A 20,098-nucleotide genomic window follows, 5' to 3' on the forward strand; every position below is an offset into this window, starting at 1 on the left:
CACAGCTCATTAGCTCAGCCAGCATCTACAAAATTGTGTCAATAACCACATTTAACCTTTGACTAACCACCCTGCACCCCCCAAAACACAAACACAGTCAAACACCTCATAACTGACACATAATAACGTTCCTATTCTTGCTGTGAGTTCAGAGACTGTTGAGCAATTCCAGAAACTGCAGCTTGATTTTTCCGTCTCTGTAAAAAAACGAACATAAAAGTAAGCGGGTGGCTCGTCTTTTAAATCGAGGCTCAGTAAAAATTTCTAACCTTACCACGGAGCCCTAAAGCAGACTTGTATTGGAGTGTGTTTAAAGTGCTTTGTGGACTTTTCAGATCAGTACCACCGATGTCTCGTAACTAACAACGCTCGCTGTAGCACCCACCTGAGCGGTGCACGGCCTTGAGAGGCTTGGCTGCTGCCCACGGCCTGCCGGTGGCAACCAGCCACCGGCGTGTAGAAAAAAGCTGAAAGAACGCACACTCACAAAGGCGTTACAATGCATGCTGGGTTTCCATGGCAAAATGGAGGCAAAGAAACACAGGGGGAGAAAAAAGAAAAGCAATAAAAGCCATGATTGAAAACCTTTTGGGCTGGGCGGAGGGCACACATGCACAGGCAAACAAGACGCAAGGAGCACGCTGATTTACAGAGTCTGATCAGAAACACACACGTGTGCAATAAACTGCAGCATTGTTGGAACATATCGTGCGATCCCACTGGTGGGAGGCGTTTTTAGGACTGGTGGGGGCAGGGCAGCAGCTGGGAATGGGCAGGGGGGGGGGGGTCTGTGTTTGACTGTCCATTTGCCTTTTTATAGCTGCCCACTCTAGTTAGGAAAAAGGGAGAGAGAGAGATCTAGGAGCAGAGATAATGAGGAGGTGGGTGGGTGGGCGGGGGGGTTGACGGCACAGCCTGGACTGACCACTGGATGCAGGCACAAACACACGGCGAGACCCTGTTGAGGCTGCAGAGGTTGTTTTCTGCTGTGCATTTGGGGTTGATTAAAGCAGAGCAGCATTGCTTCTTTTTTCCTGGATGTAAATGGTTTTATCTTTTTTTAAAAAAAGGAAAAAAATAAATAAATCAATATTTGAGAGTGGCTGAGATAAGGGTGGGCTGCAGGGAGAGAGAACAGAGTGATATTCTCTGTGTGAACAAGTGAAAAGGCGATTGGGCTCTTTTTTCCCTCTCCTCTCAGGGCACTCAGGATTGAGAGAGGACAAGTAAGTGAGGGAGAGTGTATATAAGTTTGTGTGCCTGAGTGCGAGAGGGAGACAGAGGGAGAGAGCTTTAGTCTGGCTTTTCTCTGCTCTGCCTTTCAGCTCCTCTCTCACTGTAGAAAGAGGCGTGTCCACGGGCCAGTATAAAGTCCAAGGAGAGCCACTCGTGTTGAGCCATTCTCAGGAGCGAGTCTTTTGCACTGCACACCAGCAAGAGGAGGAAACTGCAGCTGTTACCAAAAACACGGCCTTTCGCTGACTGGCTTTGCATTTGGACACTTGTAGACCAGATTTTTTGGTGTTTCGGCAGAGCGCGGGCGAGCATCGGGACTCGGACTCGAAGACAGAGCAAGCCTCACCTGAACGCGCCGGCGGATATCCTTCCCGCTCGTTCCACCTTAACAAAAAAGAAACCCCCCCAAAAACCCCAAAACTTGTTCTCATCACCCACGAGCTGAGCGCATCAAGAGCAGGCTCCAATTTCTGCGGTGTGAAATTGAATCAGAGCAACGGAGAAGCAGTACAGCAGAGGCATTGTGTGCCTGCATTTGAAACACTAACCAGCTGAAAATATCAAAGACCTTCCAGGACAAAGCGTTCCTCTCAAACCTCTTCTCAAAGTGATTATAAGCTGCACCACATTCAGAAGAGGAGGCGGCCAAAGTGACCATACACAAGGGCAAAGGATTGCGTGCAGGTGCCGGGACTGCCATGGTGCGTGGAGGTGGCGTGGCAGTAGCTCCGTCCTGCTGGGGCCTGTGGGTGTTTGGCGCCCTGTCGTTGGCGGCACTGTGCTTGTCAGACCAGGCCATTCGCTGCCCCGTTTGCTCAGAGGAGCGCCTGGCCAGCTGCCGTCTGCCTGAAGGCTGCGAGGAAACGGTGCGGGAGCCCGGCTGCGGCTGCTGCCCCACCTGTGCCCTGCCTAAAGGAGCCCACTGTGGCGTTTACTCACCCCGATGTGGCACGGGCCTCCGCTGCTACCCGCCGAGGGGCGTGGAGAGGCCGCTGCACTCACTGATGCATGGCCAGGGGATCTGCACTGATGAGAGGGAGGTGGAGGAGAACTCAGGTGAGAGTGAAACCGGGCTCTTCTTCTTCTTGTTTAGTTACGCTCAAAGCGGCAAAGGTCTTTCTCTCATTTGGTGCCAAAAGTGATCTGTCCCGAGCTGAAGCGGCGTCTCTGCAGACCAGAATGTTTGCTCTCTGTGCTCCCCGGACCTTTTTTACCTGATCCGGGCAGAGTTGGGGGGGTGACAATGTGCTGCTTGTTTACCCTAATCTCAGCTAAGCCCTGAAGCAGAGCATGCACACGCACCAGATCCTGATGGGAGAGCGCACACAGTCCCGCCGCTGTCCTGCGGCCGCTCGCTGTGAAAGGGAGCCCTGCTGAAAGATGCGGAGCACCAGGGTGTGCGTGTGCTGCACGCTGCACAAAGTTTACTGAAGGCATCCTGCAAATTTTCTTCTTGTCAGCAGAACTCGCGTATGCCATGTTTAAGTGAGGTCCTGCAGGTGAAGTGCAGGCAGTGAAATGGACTGTGGTGATGCTGGAAATGTGAGAGTCTCCGTGTGTGTGTGTCCCAGTGAATCTGTGTGTGTTTGTAATGGGAGGAGGTAATAAAAGCTGCTGTATGAAATGACTGTAATGGAGTGTGGCCAGTCTGGAGCTATTAGAGCTCTCTGCAATCAGTAATTTACGTGGTGCTCTTTCATGGATACCCCTGATCCTCCTCCTCCTCCCGCTGCTGCTGCAAATCTCTAACTCTTCTTCTTCTGATGTCTCTATCACACTCTTCTGGCCCAGCTCTCCTTTTCTGTTATTGCATTCCTCTTCCAAAGTCTGTTTCCACTTTCACACAGTGGGATGTCTAATGCTGGATCTGCATATCCAGTTCCAGTTCACTGCACTAACATCAGCTTCTTCCTAACTAGACTCTAACTGCTTGTCTCCACAAAGGGAGTGGTGCTGATTTCCATTAAATCATTTAAACTGTTATAAGGTGGCGGCTCTTTTATTTGTTCCAGATTATCTGCCGCACACATGCTCCCAGACATTTTCTGGTAATAGTAGTAGGATAGTCTTCCATAGACCTGGACGGGCTTTAGTCGGTGTAAAACTCGCAGGACGCTCATTGTCATTGCAGCATCTGTTTCTCCTGGCCCTGGGAGCACCCCACCTCCTCTCTTGCCCGAACGAGCCCTCGAGCGCATCGCCCACCGTGTCCAGCTCCTTCGTGAGGATGAGCTCATCGGCACTGTTGCTGCCAGAGCTGAAATTAGAGCCTTCTGCTCTCTGCGCAGGGCCAGCATAGGTTAGCCCGGCACATAGCGTGACTGAACGGAATCAGAAAGAAGAGGAAAGCTGTGTTGAGCTTGATATAAAAGGAGAGCTGTTTGGGTCCACACCCGTTTATCTTGCAGAATGTTCTCCCTGAATCTCTCCGATGCTGCATTGTCCAGTTAGCTGAGCTGTAGCACACGGAGGGGACTTGGCGGGTTGGAACATTTTGGAAAAGTTTTGTTTTGGGGGTTTTCTGTAATCCGAGCGCTGGATATCGTTTGCCTCGATGCTCTTTCTCACCCCCGAGGTCTGTCATAACAAAGCAGGGAAGCTCTGCCCGATAAATCTCACTGTAAATCAATTCTGCTGGCAGCAGCTCAGATCTACTGTACGAGAATGTTTAATGTAAACCGTGGCAGACGGGAGACGATCAGAGAGGCACCGGGGAGAGGCAAAAAAGCTCTAGATTTCCTTTGTGGTGCATTCACCGTACTTATGCATTATTAAACAAGGGGGTGCATCTCCTGAATACATGTCTGACACTGCCCCACTCCTAGCAACAGTGAACATGCCAGATAAAAATAGAAAGAGGGATTGTAAAAACCTAGAGAATTCGCAATAAAAGGACCCTGGGATGCAGGCACATCCTAACAGCGTACTGAAGTGAATTTAGGGTTTTCACGCTGGTAGTCACAGCCCTGCAGCTGCTGGCTGGTGCTGCCTCGTGTTTAGGAAAAGTAACATATTAAATCAGGCTGTGAAGAATTATGAGCTATCTGCCCGTTTCTCTCTTCCTGAACTGAATTTCCATAGCAACAACAGGCAGTATCCTGCGCCGCATGTCAAAGTCTAAGGCAGCTTTAGTGCTTCTTAATATTCCTTTCTCAGGATCCGTCTCAATCTTAATACTTAGAATAAATCATCAAGCGTGTGCTGGCATCTGTTCCCGCATTCCTGCTGGGTCTGCCCCGGTGTCGGGTACTCAGACGCTTCCCTCTCGCAGTGAAACGGATATTATTTACAAACTGATACAGATGTCAGATATGAAAAGTCTTACACCTACAGGCACAGAGGGAGTTGCATGAATGAAGCAGTCTGCGGAGCCAGACTCTGTTCGACTATGTCCAATTTATTGTGACGCACGTAGGCCTTTATGAAAGCAGCATGCTAACCTAGATTTTTTTCTCCCAGCACAATTTGGGAGCTCCGAACTGGTTATTAAAGATGTGCTTTCTCAAAGTTGTCTCGGCAGATGTCATTTCATATTTGCTTTCTTTGGGTCGTGCGGTGCATTTGTACAGCTGGGGCTCTTGTGCAGCCGTAAATGCGATTAGCTAATTGCTTCTCTCTGTGGGGCAGGGACCCCCCCTCCAGAGTCGGAGCCGAGAGATACACAAACAACCCAACTCTGTCCCGGCCACGACACATCCTTAATCTGAGGCGAGTGAATCCTCACGGGCTGGGATTTAAGTCTGAGCCAGAAGTTCAGTAAGAAAAATACTTTAGCTCCATCTCCCGAGAACAAATGGACATTTTACCTCCTTCAAGGAGGACATGTGACTGGCTTGGTTTGCCTGTTTGTTAGCAGAACTGCTCGGAGAGTTACGGATGCATCTGCATGAACATTTTTGCCCCAGGTGGGGCTTGGCCCAGGTTAAATGGAGTCCCTGGGAGTCGATCCAGATTTGGATCCAGGAATTTTTGGAAAGATTTTCACCACTTCAAGGTAGAACAAAATTGGACATTTGGTTTTATAGCTTCATGAAAAAAAAAACACATATCAAACTGATACTGGGAATTATTGTCTTAAAGTTCTCAAGACGATATTACACTCTAATCTGGGCCCAGATGTTCTTCGGAATCCAGGAATTCAATAAATACACTAAATAAATCTTTAAATTTTAAATTTCAGTTGGCCTTGCTGTAGGTATGCACCTTTTGACTACATTTTCACCTCTTAACTTCCACTAGGTCACTTAGGAAGCACTGAGTTTAGGATTAGGGGCCCACATCCTGACCTGTAGATGTGAATCAAACTAAACGCCTCACCGGCAACAGTCTTGATATTAAGAGATTATAAAAAAGTGCGATTCCTCAGCTGTAATCACCAATGTTTGATTTCATTTCCTGTCTTCGCACAGGGGAGCGAATCACTCTGAATGTAAGAATATTCAGCTTACAATCAATCTAATGGAGTAACCCAGAATAGTTTGACCTAGTTCACTATAGATGCAGGGTTCCCTCTATTCACCACAAAGCACCATTAATGCATAAACTCAGCAAGGATTACTGCTCTCTGTGACAGAATTTACTCACAAATCTGTAAGCAAATGAATCTGCAACACAAACAGCAACACGATCCGGCTCCAGAGATGTCTTACTGACAGATCCACATCGGCTGAGTTTATATAACAGACATGAATTCAGATTCAGGTTCTGTCTTCATCTCGATTAAAAACAGAATTCCTTCCTGAAAACACGAGAAACTTAGAGGGGGGGGGTGAGCCCCTGTTTCTGAAAAACAAGCTTCATTTTCATCGCCGAACAATGCTTTGATCCAAAAGTTTGACACAGGTTCAAGGATAATGTTTATCCTGATGATGATCCATCTGGAAAAGGTTCAGCCCTATCCTTTACTCATGTTTTTCTCTCTGATCCACACCTTTGTGTGTGTGTGTGTGTGTGTTTGTGTTACATCTGGCTTATAAGAGGTTTAGGCTGTAGAGTATTGGGCTGAAGGGGACCTATTATACTTTTCCTTGTTTTCTGTCATGTCTATATTGTTATAACGGAGGATTCTCACACTAAACACGGTTAAAGTTTCAAATAATGAGGTCAGCGTGTGTAAACGCAAACCATGTGGGTCAAAGCTCAGGCTTCATGCTGCTCTAAACGCTCAGTTGCAGACAGTTTTTCTCGGATCGGTTTGCCGTCAGTGAGAGGGGATATCCTTACAAGGTAATCTCAGACGCAAACCTCTGGCTGTGAGAACAGAAGCTTCACGCCCCGCTGTTCAAATCTGTTGTCTGTGAGGGTCAGCCGATCAAGACATCTGCCATTAGGAGCCTAATCAGTGTGTTTGAGCCAGAAGATGAACTGAGGGCTGCATAAGTATACGATTTTGAATCATGAAAAGCTGCTTTGAACCTGTAAAGGAGCCTTATAGTTATAGTTTCTGAGTTCTGTTTCTAATTATGCACTTTTTTCTGCTAGCTCCTAAAGAGCAGCCAGTATATAATCAAGCAGGCATTTTTAATTTTACAGATTTATTGCTCCTGATTGGTTTCTAGAGACTGGGATGTCTGTTTTGACATCCGCTGAGCAGCAGCAGGCCGTGCAGTAGCAGCAGGTTTCTGCTTTTGTGATTTAGTGTTGATTTAACTTTCTTTCAACCTTTCCTTTGACAAATTACCCTATAGCACCGTCCAACATTTTCATTGGCCCCGACAGCAGCACTGGTGCTGCGTTAGATTCGAGCTGATGATTAACAGATTCAAAGAAATCTTCTGCCTGGAAACCGAGCGTCTGATACTGATACTCTGGCAGTGTCCAGTGTTGACCAAAAAGAGCAGTCAGTTGGTAGTAAGCCTAGATGAGTTCAGTTTGCTGCCAGAATCGCTTGCAGGGAAGGGGGGAAAAAAGCACATAAAAGTGTCACCAAACATTTGGGAAAAGAAGACTCCCCGAAGACCATTTGTTTCAAAAGACATTAGCTGTTGTCAGCGCAATATAAGCTATTCTATCAGGTGTCATTTTAAGTTTTATGTTCAAATCAAACTAATCCTCAATGTTTGGACATAAATAAAACAATGTGTCAGAACAGGAAAGGCCTGAGCCTGATGAGCTGTGGCTCTCGCTGTAACTCAACAGAAGAGAAGAACTTCAAAAAGTTCATTTAAGCTCGGTCATTCAGGAGGGGATCGCTGCTTTTCTGGATCAGAAGAAGCCAGTTGAGCAGGTTCGTGTGCCTCCTGGATGACTCTTAGGTGATTTGGTTTGGGCATGTCCAACTGGGAGGAGGTCCTGGGGCTGACCCAGAACATGTTGGAAAGATGATGTCTCTCAGCTGGCTTGGGAATGCCTCAGTATGACACCCACAAGTCTGCAAGAGCTGTTTGGGAAGAGGATGGTTTGTGCATGTCTGCTTAGACTGCTACTCCCATTAACCAGACTTGCCAGAAAAGTGTCAGAAATGGACAGATGCATTTAAGAGCATTGTTAAATACATTACTAGAATCATGAGAGCCGCTAACATGTCAATGGTGTTTCTGTACCATTCAATATAGAGAGTGATGTAGATCATTTATGGCTAACTTAAGCATTTCTGTGATTAATTTCACATAGTTGAAAAATATATTGTCCAAGTACGGATCCAGTCAAAAGTTTGGACACAATGTTTTTTCCAAGAGCTTATTTTTTTTTTTTTGCAATAATCCAATAAGCCTAAGTAAAAATCCCATTGGCTTTTTGTTTCAGCCACCAGCACAATGTGAACCTCTGGGTTGGCCTACAAAAGAACAGCAACCGTGTGGCACTCTATAAGTAGCAAATACATTTTATAGCTGCTCCTCTTCAGGGTGTGTCCACCAAAACATCTCATTTGTGAATATGCTGTCCTCCAAAGTGATCTCCACGCGCTTTCAGAAAAGTGCTTGATATGATGTTTTCGGCTTTTCAAACCTTTCTAGCTTCACCTTAAACATATTCACAGCATCTGTATCCAGTAGAGCACGAATGAATAATCTGTAAAAGGCTGCATGTCGTGTTTTTGTACAAATGTTTCGTAATGGACGATCTGAGATCTGAGATCCAAGTTAGGAGAAGTATAAACGAGTGGGAAGCACTCTGAGCATAACCAAATATTTATTTGGGGAGAACATTTGTCTTTGGGCTTCACAGCCTCAGCCTTAAAAGCCACTAACAGTGGAATCTGTAATCTGATGACCCCTTCGTGTCACTGTTCTACAGTCTGCAGAGAGAAGGCAAATATATAAACAGACACATGTGGCCTGGACTTGTTATGATGTGGATTAAATAACGTACTGAGACGAACTTGTGTAAAGTGGGGTTTTTCTTTTCAAGCGATGAATGATGCCCCTCGGCACGTCACGCTCACTATGACGAAGACGTTGGCAGCAACGCGAAGACAAATATTTATGTAAAAGCTAGGTTGAGCAAGCAATGCAGTTTATTGTGTAAGAGATTTTGAGTTTGTCTGCTAAATACTCCGAGTCAGAAGCTGCGTCATCGTTCTGCTAACTTATCACAATGACTAGTTGACGATGACTTAAATCTGCTGATTAACAAACAGGTGAGGGTGTCTGTTTGAACTGATTACAGTCTCAGCTTTGGTTAATTAAAATGTACCTGGTCCCTGATTCTGAGTGCGATTGTCTGCTCACTCCAGCACTTCCTTTATCTCTGCTGTGCACCTGTGACTAACAATGCGCCGCAAATGTGTCAGTGCAGGCCTGACAATGCCCTGAAGGAATGATATTTAGATGCCAAGAGCTGGCGATCCAAATCCGATGAAACCGCACAGAGAAGTGGCGACTTCCTCCATGGAAAAACAGAAGTGGTAGCAAACAGGACATGCCACCCCTGACCCACTTTGGCTCGCTCTACGTGGAGTCGGAAAAAGTCTGAACCGGCAAAAGAGGAGAAAGAACAACTAGGAAACAGATGAAACCCCGATGGCTCTTGTGGAAGAAAGTGCTGATGAGCAAGGTTTAACAGCAAAGAGACTAAAAATATAAACAGCTGAGATATACTTCCACCCCAGACAAACAAAGCAACATGACCTTTCGTGAGGTTTAGAGAAACACGGTCACCGATCAAGTTGTAAAACCCTCTAATCATCCCCAGGAAGTGGCCCGGGATCCTTAAAGGGGCATTCCAGGACATGTTTAAGAGTCTGAACTACAAAGGAAAGGTTTCTGTATTTGAGCCTTTATGCACCTGAGAAAAGGCTGCATGTTGCACAAGATTAAGGAGGCTACAAACCCTTGTTTCACTGTCTATGCCAGGAGCAGTTACCTGGATGCCTGCCAGTGATCAGTGATATTAACCAGAGCTCAGATCTGGTTCAGTGATCAGAGAAAGACCAGTTTAAAAATTGTAAAACTACACTTTGAAGTCCTTTGATTCCAGTGCCAATTTGTAAGAAAGCCATGGATTATGAGCACAAAGTCCAAAGCGCTGCCAAGCCTTAAACGCCACAGGTGAAAGGCAAGATGCATGAGAACCGAGACTTCGCATTTTATTCTTTACTTCGCCCTTCTCGTGCCCCCAAAAGCTTGTGACAGTGCAAATACTCTCAAACAACCTCCATCTGGTGCGGACTGCGGTTGTTGTGGAGAGGTGGAGAATGACGAGGCAGGGGGGCATTTCCTCAGGAAGCAGCTGGTTGCCTGCTGGGCTCATACTGCAGGATGATGGAGATGCAAAGGTGGCACAGACTCCCCCCTTCATACAAACAGGCAGGAACAAGGCTGCGTGTCCTTGTAGTTAACCTGGCCTCGTTTTTAGCCTACATTCACCACACTGTTGGCTGTCCGAGGAGGACTATTAGAACAGAACAGTTAGATGCTTCACTTCACACTTTTATCATTTAAATGAGAAATTATTAGCTTTCACAGCCATTCCTGAAGTAAACTTTCACTAAAATACATTTTGGACTGTTGGTAAGACAAAATAAGGTATTTGAAGTCGTCAAGGAACGCACTATTTAACTTTCTGGAGCTCCTTCTGTACAGTTAGGTTCATGCCCCCATAAAGGAACTGCCAGTAAATAAGAAGACTTCTAGAAAAGTATTTTATAAACCTGCTGTGAATAGCATTTTTTTAAAAACACATTTATTTCAAGGATTCATAAACCGCTTGTTTGAATTTGAAGATCTAAAGTTTTACTTCTTGTTGTTTAGCTATGGACAGGCAGGAAGAGATGACTCCCGAACACCCGAACAACAGCAATATCCGGTGCAGTCCACAGGACAAGCGGTGCATACAGAAGACCCTGGCCCGGCACCCTCCAAAATCCACAAACCTGAGAAGCAACAACGCCAGAGAAGACGCCAAAGCGATCCTGGTGAGAGAAATGATCCTCGGGCATTTCTTACGTTTCACAGAAAAAAACAAGAAACCCAGACGATGTCCGCTGCAGCGAAATGCATGAACCCAGCAGGTGTTTTACATTACGGCTTTACAGTCCCAGAGTCACAAGCGTGTAACAGGCAGGTTATAAATTGAACAAATTAGTTATTTACAGGCTGGAACATTTGGTCTTGTGAATGAAAGTACACGTGCATATTTTCATTAGCGTGCCATTAGCTGTTCAAACCTGGATCATAATCCGTCACAGGCACGTTATTCAGCGCATTCATTTCGCACAGACATGTGGAACATCGACGCACAGAAATAACACATTTAGAGCTCGAGTTCACATTTCTCAGGGTCAGATGCTGGGTACAAACACACCGGCTTACTTAAAAGCTGCTTTTTCATAATCAGTGTCTTCTGTGCACTCAGATATAACGCTGTGCGGCTTCAACCGCAAAAAAAAACGACAACATTTTAATCCTATCCCCTTCAAGGGTTTCTCCGTGAACACTTTAATCAGGTACCATCTTTAAATTGCTCCCTGTGAAAGCCTGCTCTGACGACTTCCTGCGCTGGACCCCAGCCATGTTTTCTTAGTTTTCATTTTATTCTGGGAAAAGAGGAGGAAGAGGCAGGGCAGCCAGATCTGTCAGCAGGGTGGGTGGTTAGACTGTGCTGGTGTGGTCATTGCCACAGTTCGGATGAATACTCGGCACTGACAGTCTGACCCTGGGGAACAAACCAATGGTGCTCAACCCTCTGAATATTTAAGAAACACGCAGGCGTGCTCCTGATGGACCACCTTTGTGTTGGGACACCACTATTTGGATAAGTAATAGGTGGAGACCCATGATAATCTTTAACATGGGATTATTGATGCAGAATGGTAAATAGCCTGTATTTGTATAGCGCTTTACTAGTCCCTAAGGACCCCAAAGCGCTTTACACATCCAGTCATCCACCCATTCACCCACACATTCACACACTTGTGATGGCAGCTACATTGTAGCCACAGCCGCCCTGGGGCGCACTGACAGAGGCCGATGTTCTACGAAGAACTCGCAAATGAGCACGTTTAAGAGGTCAGAACGGGACATCCACAGGTCGTTCAAAACGTAGGAGTCGACCTTAACAGGATAGCTGCCAAATCAGGGTTTTAGCTTTTTATGGGTTGAGTCACAAACTGCAGTTTGTGAGTAATCAAAATGTTTTTCACTGTGTTCTGAAATCGTGTTTTTGGCATTACTCATCACTTTTCATTACTGACTACAATGGTAACTTAAGATGGGTGACGCTTTATAAAAGTAAATCTAAACTTGCTCGAGATTTTTCCATGATTTTAATGAGCAAAGAGAATAATTTTCTTCCATTTTTTTAGTGCCTGTTTATATGTGTGGTTGACAGCTGGTCTTTAAACGTCAAATCAAATCTTATTGCTCCTACAGGCCCCGTGTCGTGCCGAGCTCCAGAGAGCGTTGGACAGATTGGCATCGAATACTCGCACACACGATGACCTCTTCACGATCCCCATACCCAACTGTGACAAAAATGGAGATTTCCACCCTAAACAGGTCTGTACTTTCCAGCTTTCACTCAGCAGACCGCAATCTGACCATGTCAACTGGTGAACTGTGAATCTCAATCATGAAGCCGTTACCAATAAAAATGCCTATCTTTATAGTTCAAAGAGTTCCTTTCAAACTACATAAGCAATCTTCTCGCCAAGACACAAAACATGCCTGCAGCTGATGACATACAGTCTAAATCAACACAAAAGTGTCTCCAAGCAGACTGTCACGGTCATGCCAAGATCGTTATTGTTCTAAGCTCACATGGAAAGTGATTTACTCTCAGAAATCAAGACTGTGTGTAAAGCGGTTTCCCCTAAACTGTTGGACAGTAATCACTTTGTTGTTGCGATGGATGCAATTAGTTCTTGGATGAAGTTACCTGCTTTTTTTGGGGGGTTAGTTTATTTTTTTTGCCTTTGAGAGATTGGGCAAGCGTGCAGATAAGAGTGAGGGAGAATGAGAGGAGATAGGGCTGCTCTTGAGCTCTTGATAGAGCTGCACATGCAATCAAAGCAGCAGACGCAGAGTCAGTGATAAAAGGCGAGCTCTGCTAAGGCACCCGTCATCAAAAGTCTGAGCTGTGCAGATTGTGTAACACGGCTAAAGTATCTCTCTCTGCTCAGATTCGCAGGCATCTGTTTACTGTTTAACTAAAACTGCGCTGTGATAAAACGTATTGGGAAGTAAAGCACAGGTCATTGGGGACAACTGGGAATCATTTCATGGCAGGGTTGCTCTGAGATTGTTAACTCGTCTGTGTTGGTGATGGGAAAAAGTACAAACGCACACAATAAATTTAGTATTACAGTAACTGTTGAAAGCTCAAAAAAGGAATGCTTTAGCTAAATAATTCTACTGCTTTAAACACTTCTCACACTCTGTTTGGATCCACTGGGTATAATTTCTGCAATGTGTGATTGTGTTTTTAGCAAAGTAAGCAGCATTATCTCAATCTGGAGCTGCGATATTACATTTCGGTACAGTGGGAATGTCTTTAAATATCACAACGACGGTCATCTTTTCATTGATGAGTCTTGTTACACTCCTAGCAAGACTTGTAGAGTCCAAAAACAAAAATATGCAGGAACAGTTAGTCCAGAAAAACTCACAGTTAGTCTAGAAAAACTGTTACAGAACTAGAATAACGCCTTTGTCTTTGTGCTTGCAGTGCCACCCTGCACGTGACGGCCAGCGGGGAAAATGCTGGTGTGTGGATCAGAAGACGGGCCTGAGGCTGCCGGGGCCGCTGGAACTGCGAGGGGATCTAGACTGCCACCAGTTAATTGCTAGCCTGAGGGACTGAAGACGAGGGGGGAAGCAGTGGGGGTGCAGGACCAGCTGAATTCTACTGGTGCTTATTAGTAGAACTATATGACTAAAGGACTTCATTCTTAAGCCTCACTCTACCTGAGGCCAACGGTACTTGAGCTTGTGCAACAAAAAGGAAACCATTGAATTGAGTTCTTTTGCTATCTTGTTTCTGTGTGTGCGGGTATGTGATACGAGTCTTTTGAGCACTTGTTCTGTTTTCTTTGTATCACGTGAACTTTAGGCCAATAGTCCTCAGACACATGTGCTTTAAAGTACCAGATGGCAGAAGAAAGGCACACATACACTTCCAGATAACAGTTGTGGTTGTGATCTTTGAGAAAGAGAGAATGCAGAGCGTGTCATTTTCTCTGGTTTAGTGTAGCATTCTGGGAAAAAAAGCAGTCACTCCACCCAACAATCAAACCTGAGATTAAACATTTGGTTCATTCTTTCTGGAGCACTTATTCACCTGAATTTCTGGACAATCCGGAAAGATTCTCAAAAGACTGTGCACCAGCTTCTTGTTTTTTAAGTAACTTGTGACTCTTAGTCTGCTATTCTTTCTTTTGTAAACCCCACTCATCTAATAAGCAAGTGAAATCAAACCATAAAATGCGTTTGCTTGCGTTTGATAAACACAAAGTTTACTTCAGCCACGGCATCAGAGTAGCAATAACAGATGGGACGAGAACGAGAGAAAGAAACAGGGAAGAAAAGGAATGCATCAACCCCTGTCTCGAATTACCAAAATGATAAGCCATAGCTTTTCACACCACAAAGACCAAAGTGAAAAGTGAGATTAGTCTGCAAATCTGTATCTCACAGAGCCCAGAATAGTTTTGCTTCATCACCCCGTGGTTAACTCTGCACCCCCTCCCTCTTTGAGCTCTCTCTAGCATAAAGGACTGGCAGCGTAGCTGGGTTAGAAACTCTGTGCACTGCTGATAGGATAATCTTGTTTCTCCAGCTGGTGCTAAGATGCCAGTAGGACTCGTGTTTGTATGAATATGCTCCGATGTAGGGGATTTATCTCCAAACAGACTGCATGGCAGAACTTTCGGTGGTGCTACATATTGATTGTGCCAAAATACAAAAGAAAGAAAAAAAAAAAGGAAAATGTTTCTGCACTTTTTGGGTATTGTTTCAGATTGGAGTGACGAGGGGAGCAATTAGCATCAGCAAATGTGAGGATCACCTTTGTTTGAAAAAGGCTTTTCCTGCAGGTTTTCAGTGTTATTGTCAAATAATAAAAAAAAAGAAAATCCCACGTTAGCTTTGCACTATCACTGCAGCTGCCTGGCTGAATGTTTCATTAGTCAGTTCTGTAAATATAGAAGCAGAGTGTAATAAAGTTTAATGATTAAACTCCTCGCAGCAAAGTAAACTTATAGCCAACATAAAATTGGGCTTGGATGACTGCGGCGAAGCAGTAAAGATAACGCAGCGATGATGTGGAAACAAAAATTCCTCAGCGTATCTGTTATCACGCATCTGTTGAGGATTACAATAATAATTAAAGGAGTTCATTATCGGTGCAAATGTCACGGTTTTCCATCATCGGCTGCACGGGCGACTTTGGTTGTTACTGACTCAAGAAAAGATTGTTGTTGCTGTCGTTGTTGTTGGTGTCCTGGCAGTTTGGGCCCAGGATTCACTAGAAAAGGTTCAAAAACCAAAGAACAGAACAGCATTAACATTAACCTAACAAAGCACTGGTGTGTGGCCTATAATTTTAAGATGTGTCAAAAACAAAAAGACACTTAATACAAAATTTTGGCTTTCTTTTTACTTTCTGTATGTCCACCAACTGATTTTACCTAAACAATATTTAAGTTTTAAATCACGGAGCGGTACGTTCAGCTCCAAACTGAACAATAAACGTGCCATGAAAATTCATTCATTTTTGCTTCTTACCTTTCCCACAGTGCATTGGGTTTTGACTTTATAAAAAGCAGGACAGATAAACAGAGACTGAGAAAAGAAAAATAATCTGAGCTTATCTCTCGTGCTTCCTGGGAAAGGTAGTAAAATATATAACCAGTGACAGCTGCTTTCAGCCCAGGTCTCTGTGGAAAAATGATATTCCCAATGTTAATGTGATCGTTTTCTCTTTATGCAACTCAGTCAAGAAATTGGATTTTATTGGACTTATTATGCTCATTGCCAACTCCATATCTTGATTCTTAGATTCTAGTAGAGCAGCTTCAAAACAGCTAAAATAGCTTAAAAGTAAAGCTCATTTATCTTACACTGGGTCCTGGTGCTGCCTCCCTTTTTAGCTCCCTTTAAGCCAACTGTGCTGTCTGGCAAACAAACAATGAAGGGGTCTTCTGCCATAGACTGTATATTAAAGATGGATGCAATTTCTGAGTTTACGCCCATGTGGAAGAGTGCCTTAAACGTAAAGAACAGGCAGCAGAGGGCAGGCCTCTTAATTGTAAAAAGAAACCCAACTGTTTAAGTCTATGGGAAAATGGCCCTCAGCTCTCTGACTACGTCTGTATACATTATGATTTATATTCCATAAATTAAAGTTGCCATTAGTGTCCAGGATACCTTATGACTGAACCTTGTGACTAAATGAGTAAATGTGCTAGCGTGCACTGTCCAGGTTTTAAATCAGATCTGCTCCCATGTTCATGACATCTGGTTTGAAAACACTAAGACAGCGAGGTGAAGACCCTCATCACGATGGGTGTCCTCATCTTTTATATACAGTCTATACGTATAAAGCCAAGAGGAATAAGAAACAAACAAACAAACAAACAAAAAATCCCAAATAACAGAGCATTTAGAGCACTCTGCACATTGGACAGTGTAGCTGTACACTCACTGATCTTATCTGAAACATTATAACAGACAAATGAAGGAAAAACATATTTTTTCTTTTCTTTCTTTCTTTTTTTTTTCCAAATGGAAAACTGTCAAAAAGGTTTATTATGATTAAACCCTGTAATGTTTAATCATAATAAACAATTCGAGCAACAATGACCAAACTCAGCATCTTTTCTTGTCTCTGTGTTAACCAAGTTTTGCTCTCATATAAAGCATGAGTCAAGTTTCCACACACAGGTTACAGGGTATAAAAGTAACAATAAAAATCCAAATAAATCAAGCTGCGATAATCTAATCACTGAAGCCAACGCTCAGTTTAAACATTTTTAGATACAGCGCATGTCATTGACGTGCAGTTTTAGTTGGTAGTAAAAACAGAAATGCATCCAAAGGTAGTTCAGTAACCACAGATAGATAAGTAGAAGATGGTATGGGTGGAGAATAATTGCTGCGGCTTGAGAAAATCAAACCGAAGACTACGAGCCCGTTAAAATAAAGACGCCAGTTCTCATTCAGTGAACTCACAAAGATTGTTCCAGCAAATCCTATCTTACAATTCATCGACTAATGAAGTGTTACTAAACACGTTTGTCTGTTAAAACAGTCTTAATCCTTGTGAGAGATGGAAAATGGTTTTGGCTTTGACTGTGTAAAGGCCTTCTAACTACATAAATGGTGTATTTAAGCTATAGTAAGTTGCTTGTCCTCTGACTTTGCTGTACTGAACTGTAATTACATTTCTCGACAATAGACTGTTTGCATTTGATATTATCTGTTAATGTGTAGAACATATGAAGTAATGTTTGCATGCATACAAATGGACTGAGGTTGGGAACAGCTGAAGTCTTGTGTATGTTTCCAGAACAGGATTGTTATACTTAAACACTGAAGTGATCAAACAACTGAAATATAGAGTTTCAAATGAAATAATCAGCTACATTTTAAATGTTTTCCTGATGAAAATGTACACATTGTAATACAACGATTAAAATACATAGAAACTACAGTGTAGCTTGGTGTTATTAGTCGCAGCAGTGATATAAACCTGCATTCCTTCTGATGTCCAGCAGGTGGCGAGTCCCTTGGCTGCCAAAAGAAATAAGATTGTATTAACTGAGAATTTAAAAAATAAACCTTCCACTAAATTCTTTTGTGACCTCAATAAACATTGTTTGGTTGATTTCAAGGTCTCAAATGCTAGTTTAACATAGAACAATGTTAACTTTTTAAAGTATTGTCACATTTAGAGTAAAACTGGACAAAAAGAAGGATGTGCTTCATGGTGTGACTATATCCTCTATTGTTTTAGTGAGGTGGTGCAGAGAAAAAATAACATTTGGTGCCCACCCTAATCAGGTTTAATGTAGAGTGAAAGAAAACTAACCTGCATTACATTTGTAACCATTTTTTGTTACCTGGCTTTTCACATATCCAAGCATAAGAGATATTTCTGTTTATTAAATCTGCAGATACAAATAAATGCATAGATTTGTCCTGTAAGGGTAACACAGATTCTTTACCTTACTATTTAGGACTAATTGTGTTTTTGTGTCTAGTCACCCACCAAAAAAACAAAAAAATCTGCAATGGGTGACATCATTTATATACAGTCAATGTTTATAGCAGATATAGTTCCACTGATCATGGAAAACAGTCATCTGGTTGTCATAAAGTAGTGTTTTTGGTTTTTATCCCACTGGGAAACGTGATTTCTTGGAGTCCTCGCTTCCTGAGTACAAATGCAAAAAGTTCACTTGAGCATTTGTGGGATGTGTCTGACGCACAGAGGCCTCACACTTCGACCTTCAGGGCCCGAAGTACCGACTGCCAAATTCCTGGGGTCTGTCTATGCCTTGACAGGTCAGAGTTAAACTGAAGGCACAGTTGGATGTGTACAAAGGTAGCAAAACACTGTAGTATAAAAATGTCAGAGATATATTTTGGAGAATGGTGCATCAAATCTGAAATATGCTCTATTTAGTGTTATTATTATTTATCAATAAAGACTTGGTCTTATAATTTCTTATCAGTGTCCCAGTTTACTACAGTTAATTCTAGTTCTTAGTCTTGAAGCGTTTTTTTCTTTTAAATATCTAAGTTGTTTGTATCCAATCTCAGATCTTTACTGACTCTTCTGTTAAACATGCTCTTGCAGTGAATCGTATGTGAAATATTTCTGTGATTGAATAACTAAATATGAGATCCATTTTTCTAGTGAATATAATTAACTCATGTTTAAATAAATAAATAAATATAGATTCCAGTGTTTGTCTGTCTCTGGCAACCATGTGTGACTATTTCACTGTGCTTACATGGGATTTGTCAGATGTGTCAGATAAGTGAAGGACAGCATTGCCCACCTTTGAGCACCAGATCATCATAAAGTTGTTCGACATACTCAGACTCAACAAACCCAGTGAACTTCTGTCCCGGGGCCAGTAAAAAGTATACTGGGCAGCTGGATGGATAATGAGTTGACGAATGCAATGAACTGAAGTAAACTATTCTTGGCAAGCAGTTTTTCACCACAGTCAGTATTTTTACTTTAACACTGTGAGGTCATCATAGGTGGGATATTTAACCCGATCAAATGTTATATTTCAAAGCTGTTAAGTAAGGATGTAAGGATGACATAGAAGGGTTAAAGAGAGTGTATGAGGCAAGGAAAATACAGACGCTGTGCTTAGAGTCAATGAAAACAGCAGGAGGGCTGCATTGGTGCAGGACTCGGAACAAATCTTTCACTTATATATGCAGTAAAAAGAATGTAGCGAGCAACACATCTGCTAATAAAACGTTTCAGCTCAGGTGGACTCAAACAGAGAGCAGCAGCGATGATGCTCAGGATCGTTTTGCTGTACCATAAAAAATAAAAGCACAATTGCACCTCCACTCACACATGGTGAAGCAGCCTGCAGAAGACGGAGACACTGTGGTCACAAAAGGATGGACACGGTCAGCAACGATACTCGGGCAGGCTCTGCAGGTTAAACAATGCTGAGTTAGTACTAAACAGCCCAAATATCCCTCAGCACCACTACTAGCGTGAACCGCTGATGCAAGCAAAGATGCATCCCCTCCCTCGCTCATGCCAGTTACACCAAATTCTGACCATCCAAATGTCACAGCAGAAATTGAGACCCATCAAACCAGGTAACGCTTCTCCAATCTTCTCCAATTTTGGCGAGCCTGTGTGAACTGTAGCCTAGGTTTCCCGTTCTTAGCTGACAGCAGTGGCACCTGGTGTGGTGTTCTGCTGCTGTAGCCCATCTGCTTCGAGACTAAGGCTACGTTCACACTGCAGGCGACAGCGCATCAAATCCGACTTTTTTGACCCTATGCGACCCATATCCGATCATGGTATGACAGTGTGAACGGCACAAATCCGATATTTCAAATCCTATGTGGTACTGAGCCCGATACATATCTGATGTTTTAGAAAGCGACTGCTGTTTGAACACTCATGCCGCATTAAATCCGTCTTTTACGTCACTGACACAAGACAGACGCCAATTATCAGCGCCGGAGAAGACATCGTGAACGCTTCCTGGCCATCCAGTGTAGATGTCAGTGAAACTGTCGGGAAGACAACGTTGGAGAAACGTGAACATTTTATTTGTACTGTATAATCTGCAGATTCTGACAGAAATCTGCGACTATCCTTTGAAGCACCGCTCCTCTAAAACAGCAATAAGGATCATTATTAGGACATTTGTAAATAACAAAATAACTTTTTAACTTAAAGAAAAATTGGGAAACGTAAAGTCCGAAACAAGTCT

The 20,098-nt window shown here is 43.5% G+C and overlaps 2 protein-coding genes across 2 annotated transcripts in view; one reads left to right on the forward strand and one right to left on the reverse strand.

Moving 5' to 3' along the window:
* Positions 1-20,098, reverse strand: part of LOC120734590 (zinc finger protein Aiolos-like) — a 36,320-nt gene that overhangs the window by 14,281 nt on the left and 1,941 nt on the right. The gene's annotated exons all lie outside the window — the stretch shown is intronic.
* Positions 1,224-17,325, forward strand: LOC120734595 (insulin-like growth factor-binding protein 4). The gene is made up of 4 exons (XM_040033475.1): positions 1,224-2,292; positions 10,428-10,591; positions 12,048-12,173; positions 13,342-17,325. The coding sequence occupies exons 1-4, from the start codon at positions 1,935-1,937 to the stop codon at positions 13,474-13,476; spliced, it is 783 nt and encodes a 260-aa protein (XP_039889409.1). The 5' UTR covers positions 1,224-1,934; the 3' UTR covers positions 13,477-17,325.

Source organism: Simochromis diagramma, unplaced genomic scaffold (genome assembly GCF_900408965.1).
Source record: "Simochromis diagramma unplaced genomic scaffold, fSimDia1.1 OVJJ01000571.1, whole genome shotgun sequence".
NCBI lineage: Eukaryota > Metazoa > Chordata > Actinopteri > Cichliformes > Cichlidae > Simochromis > Simochromis diagramma.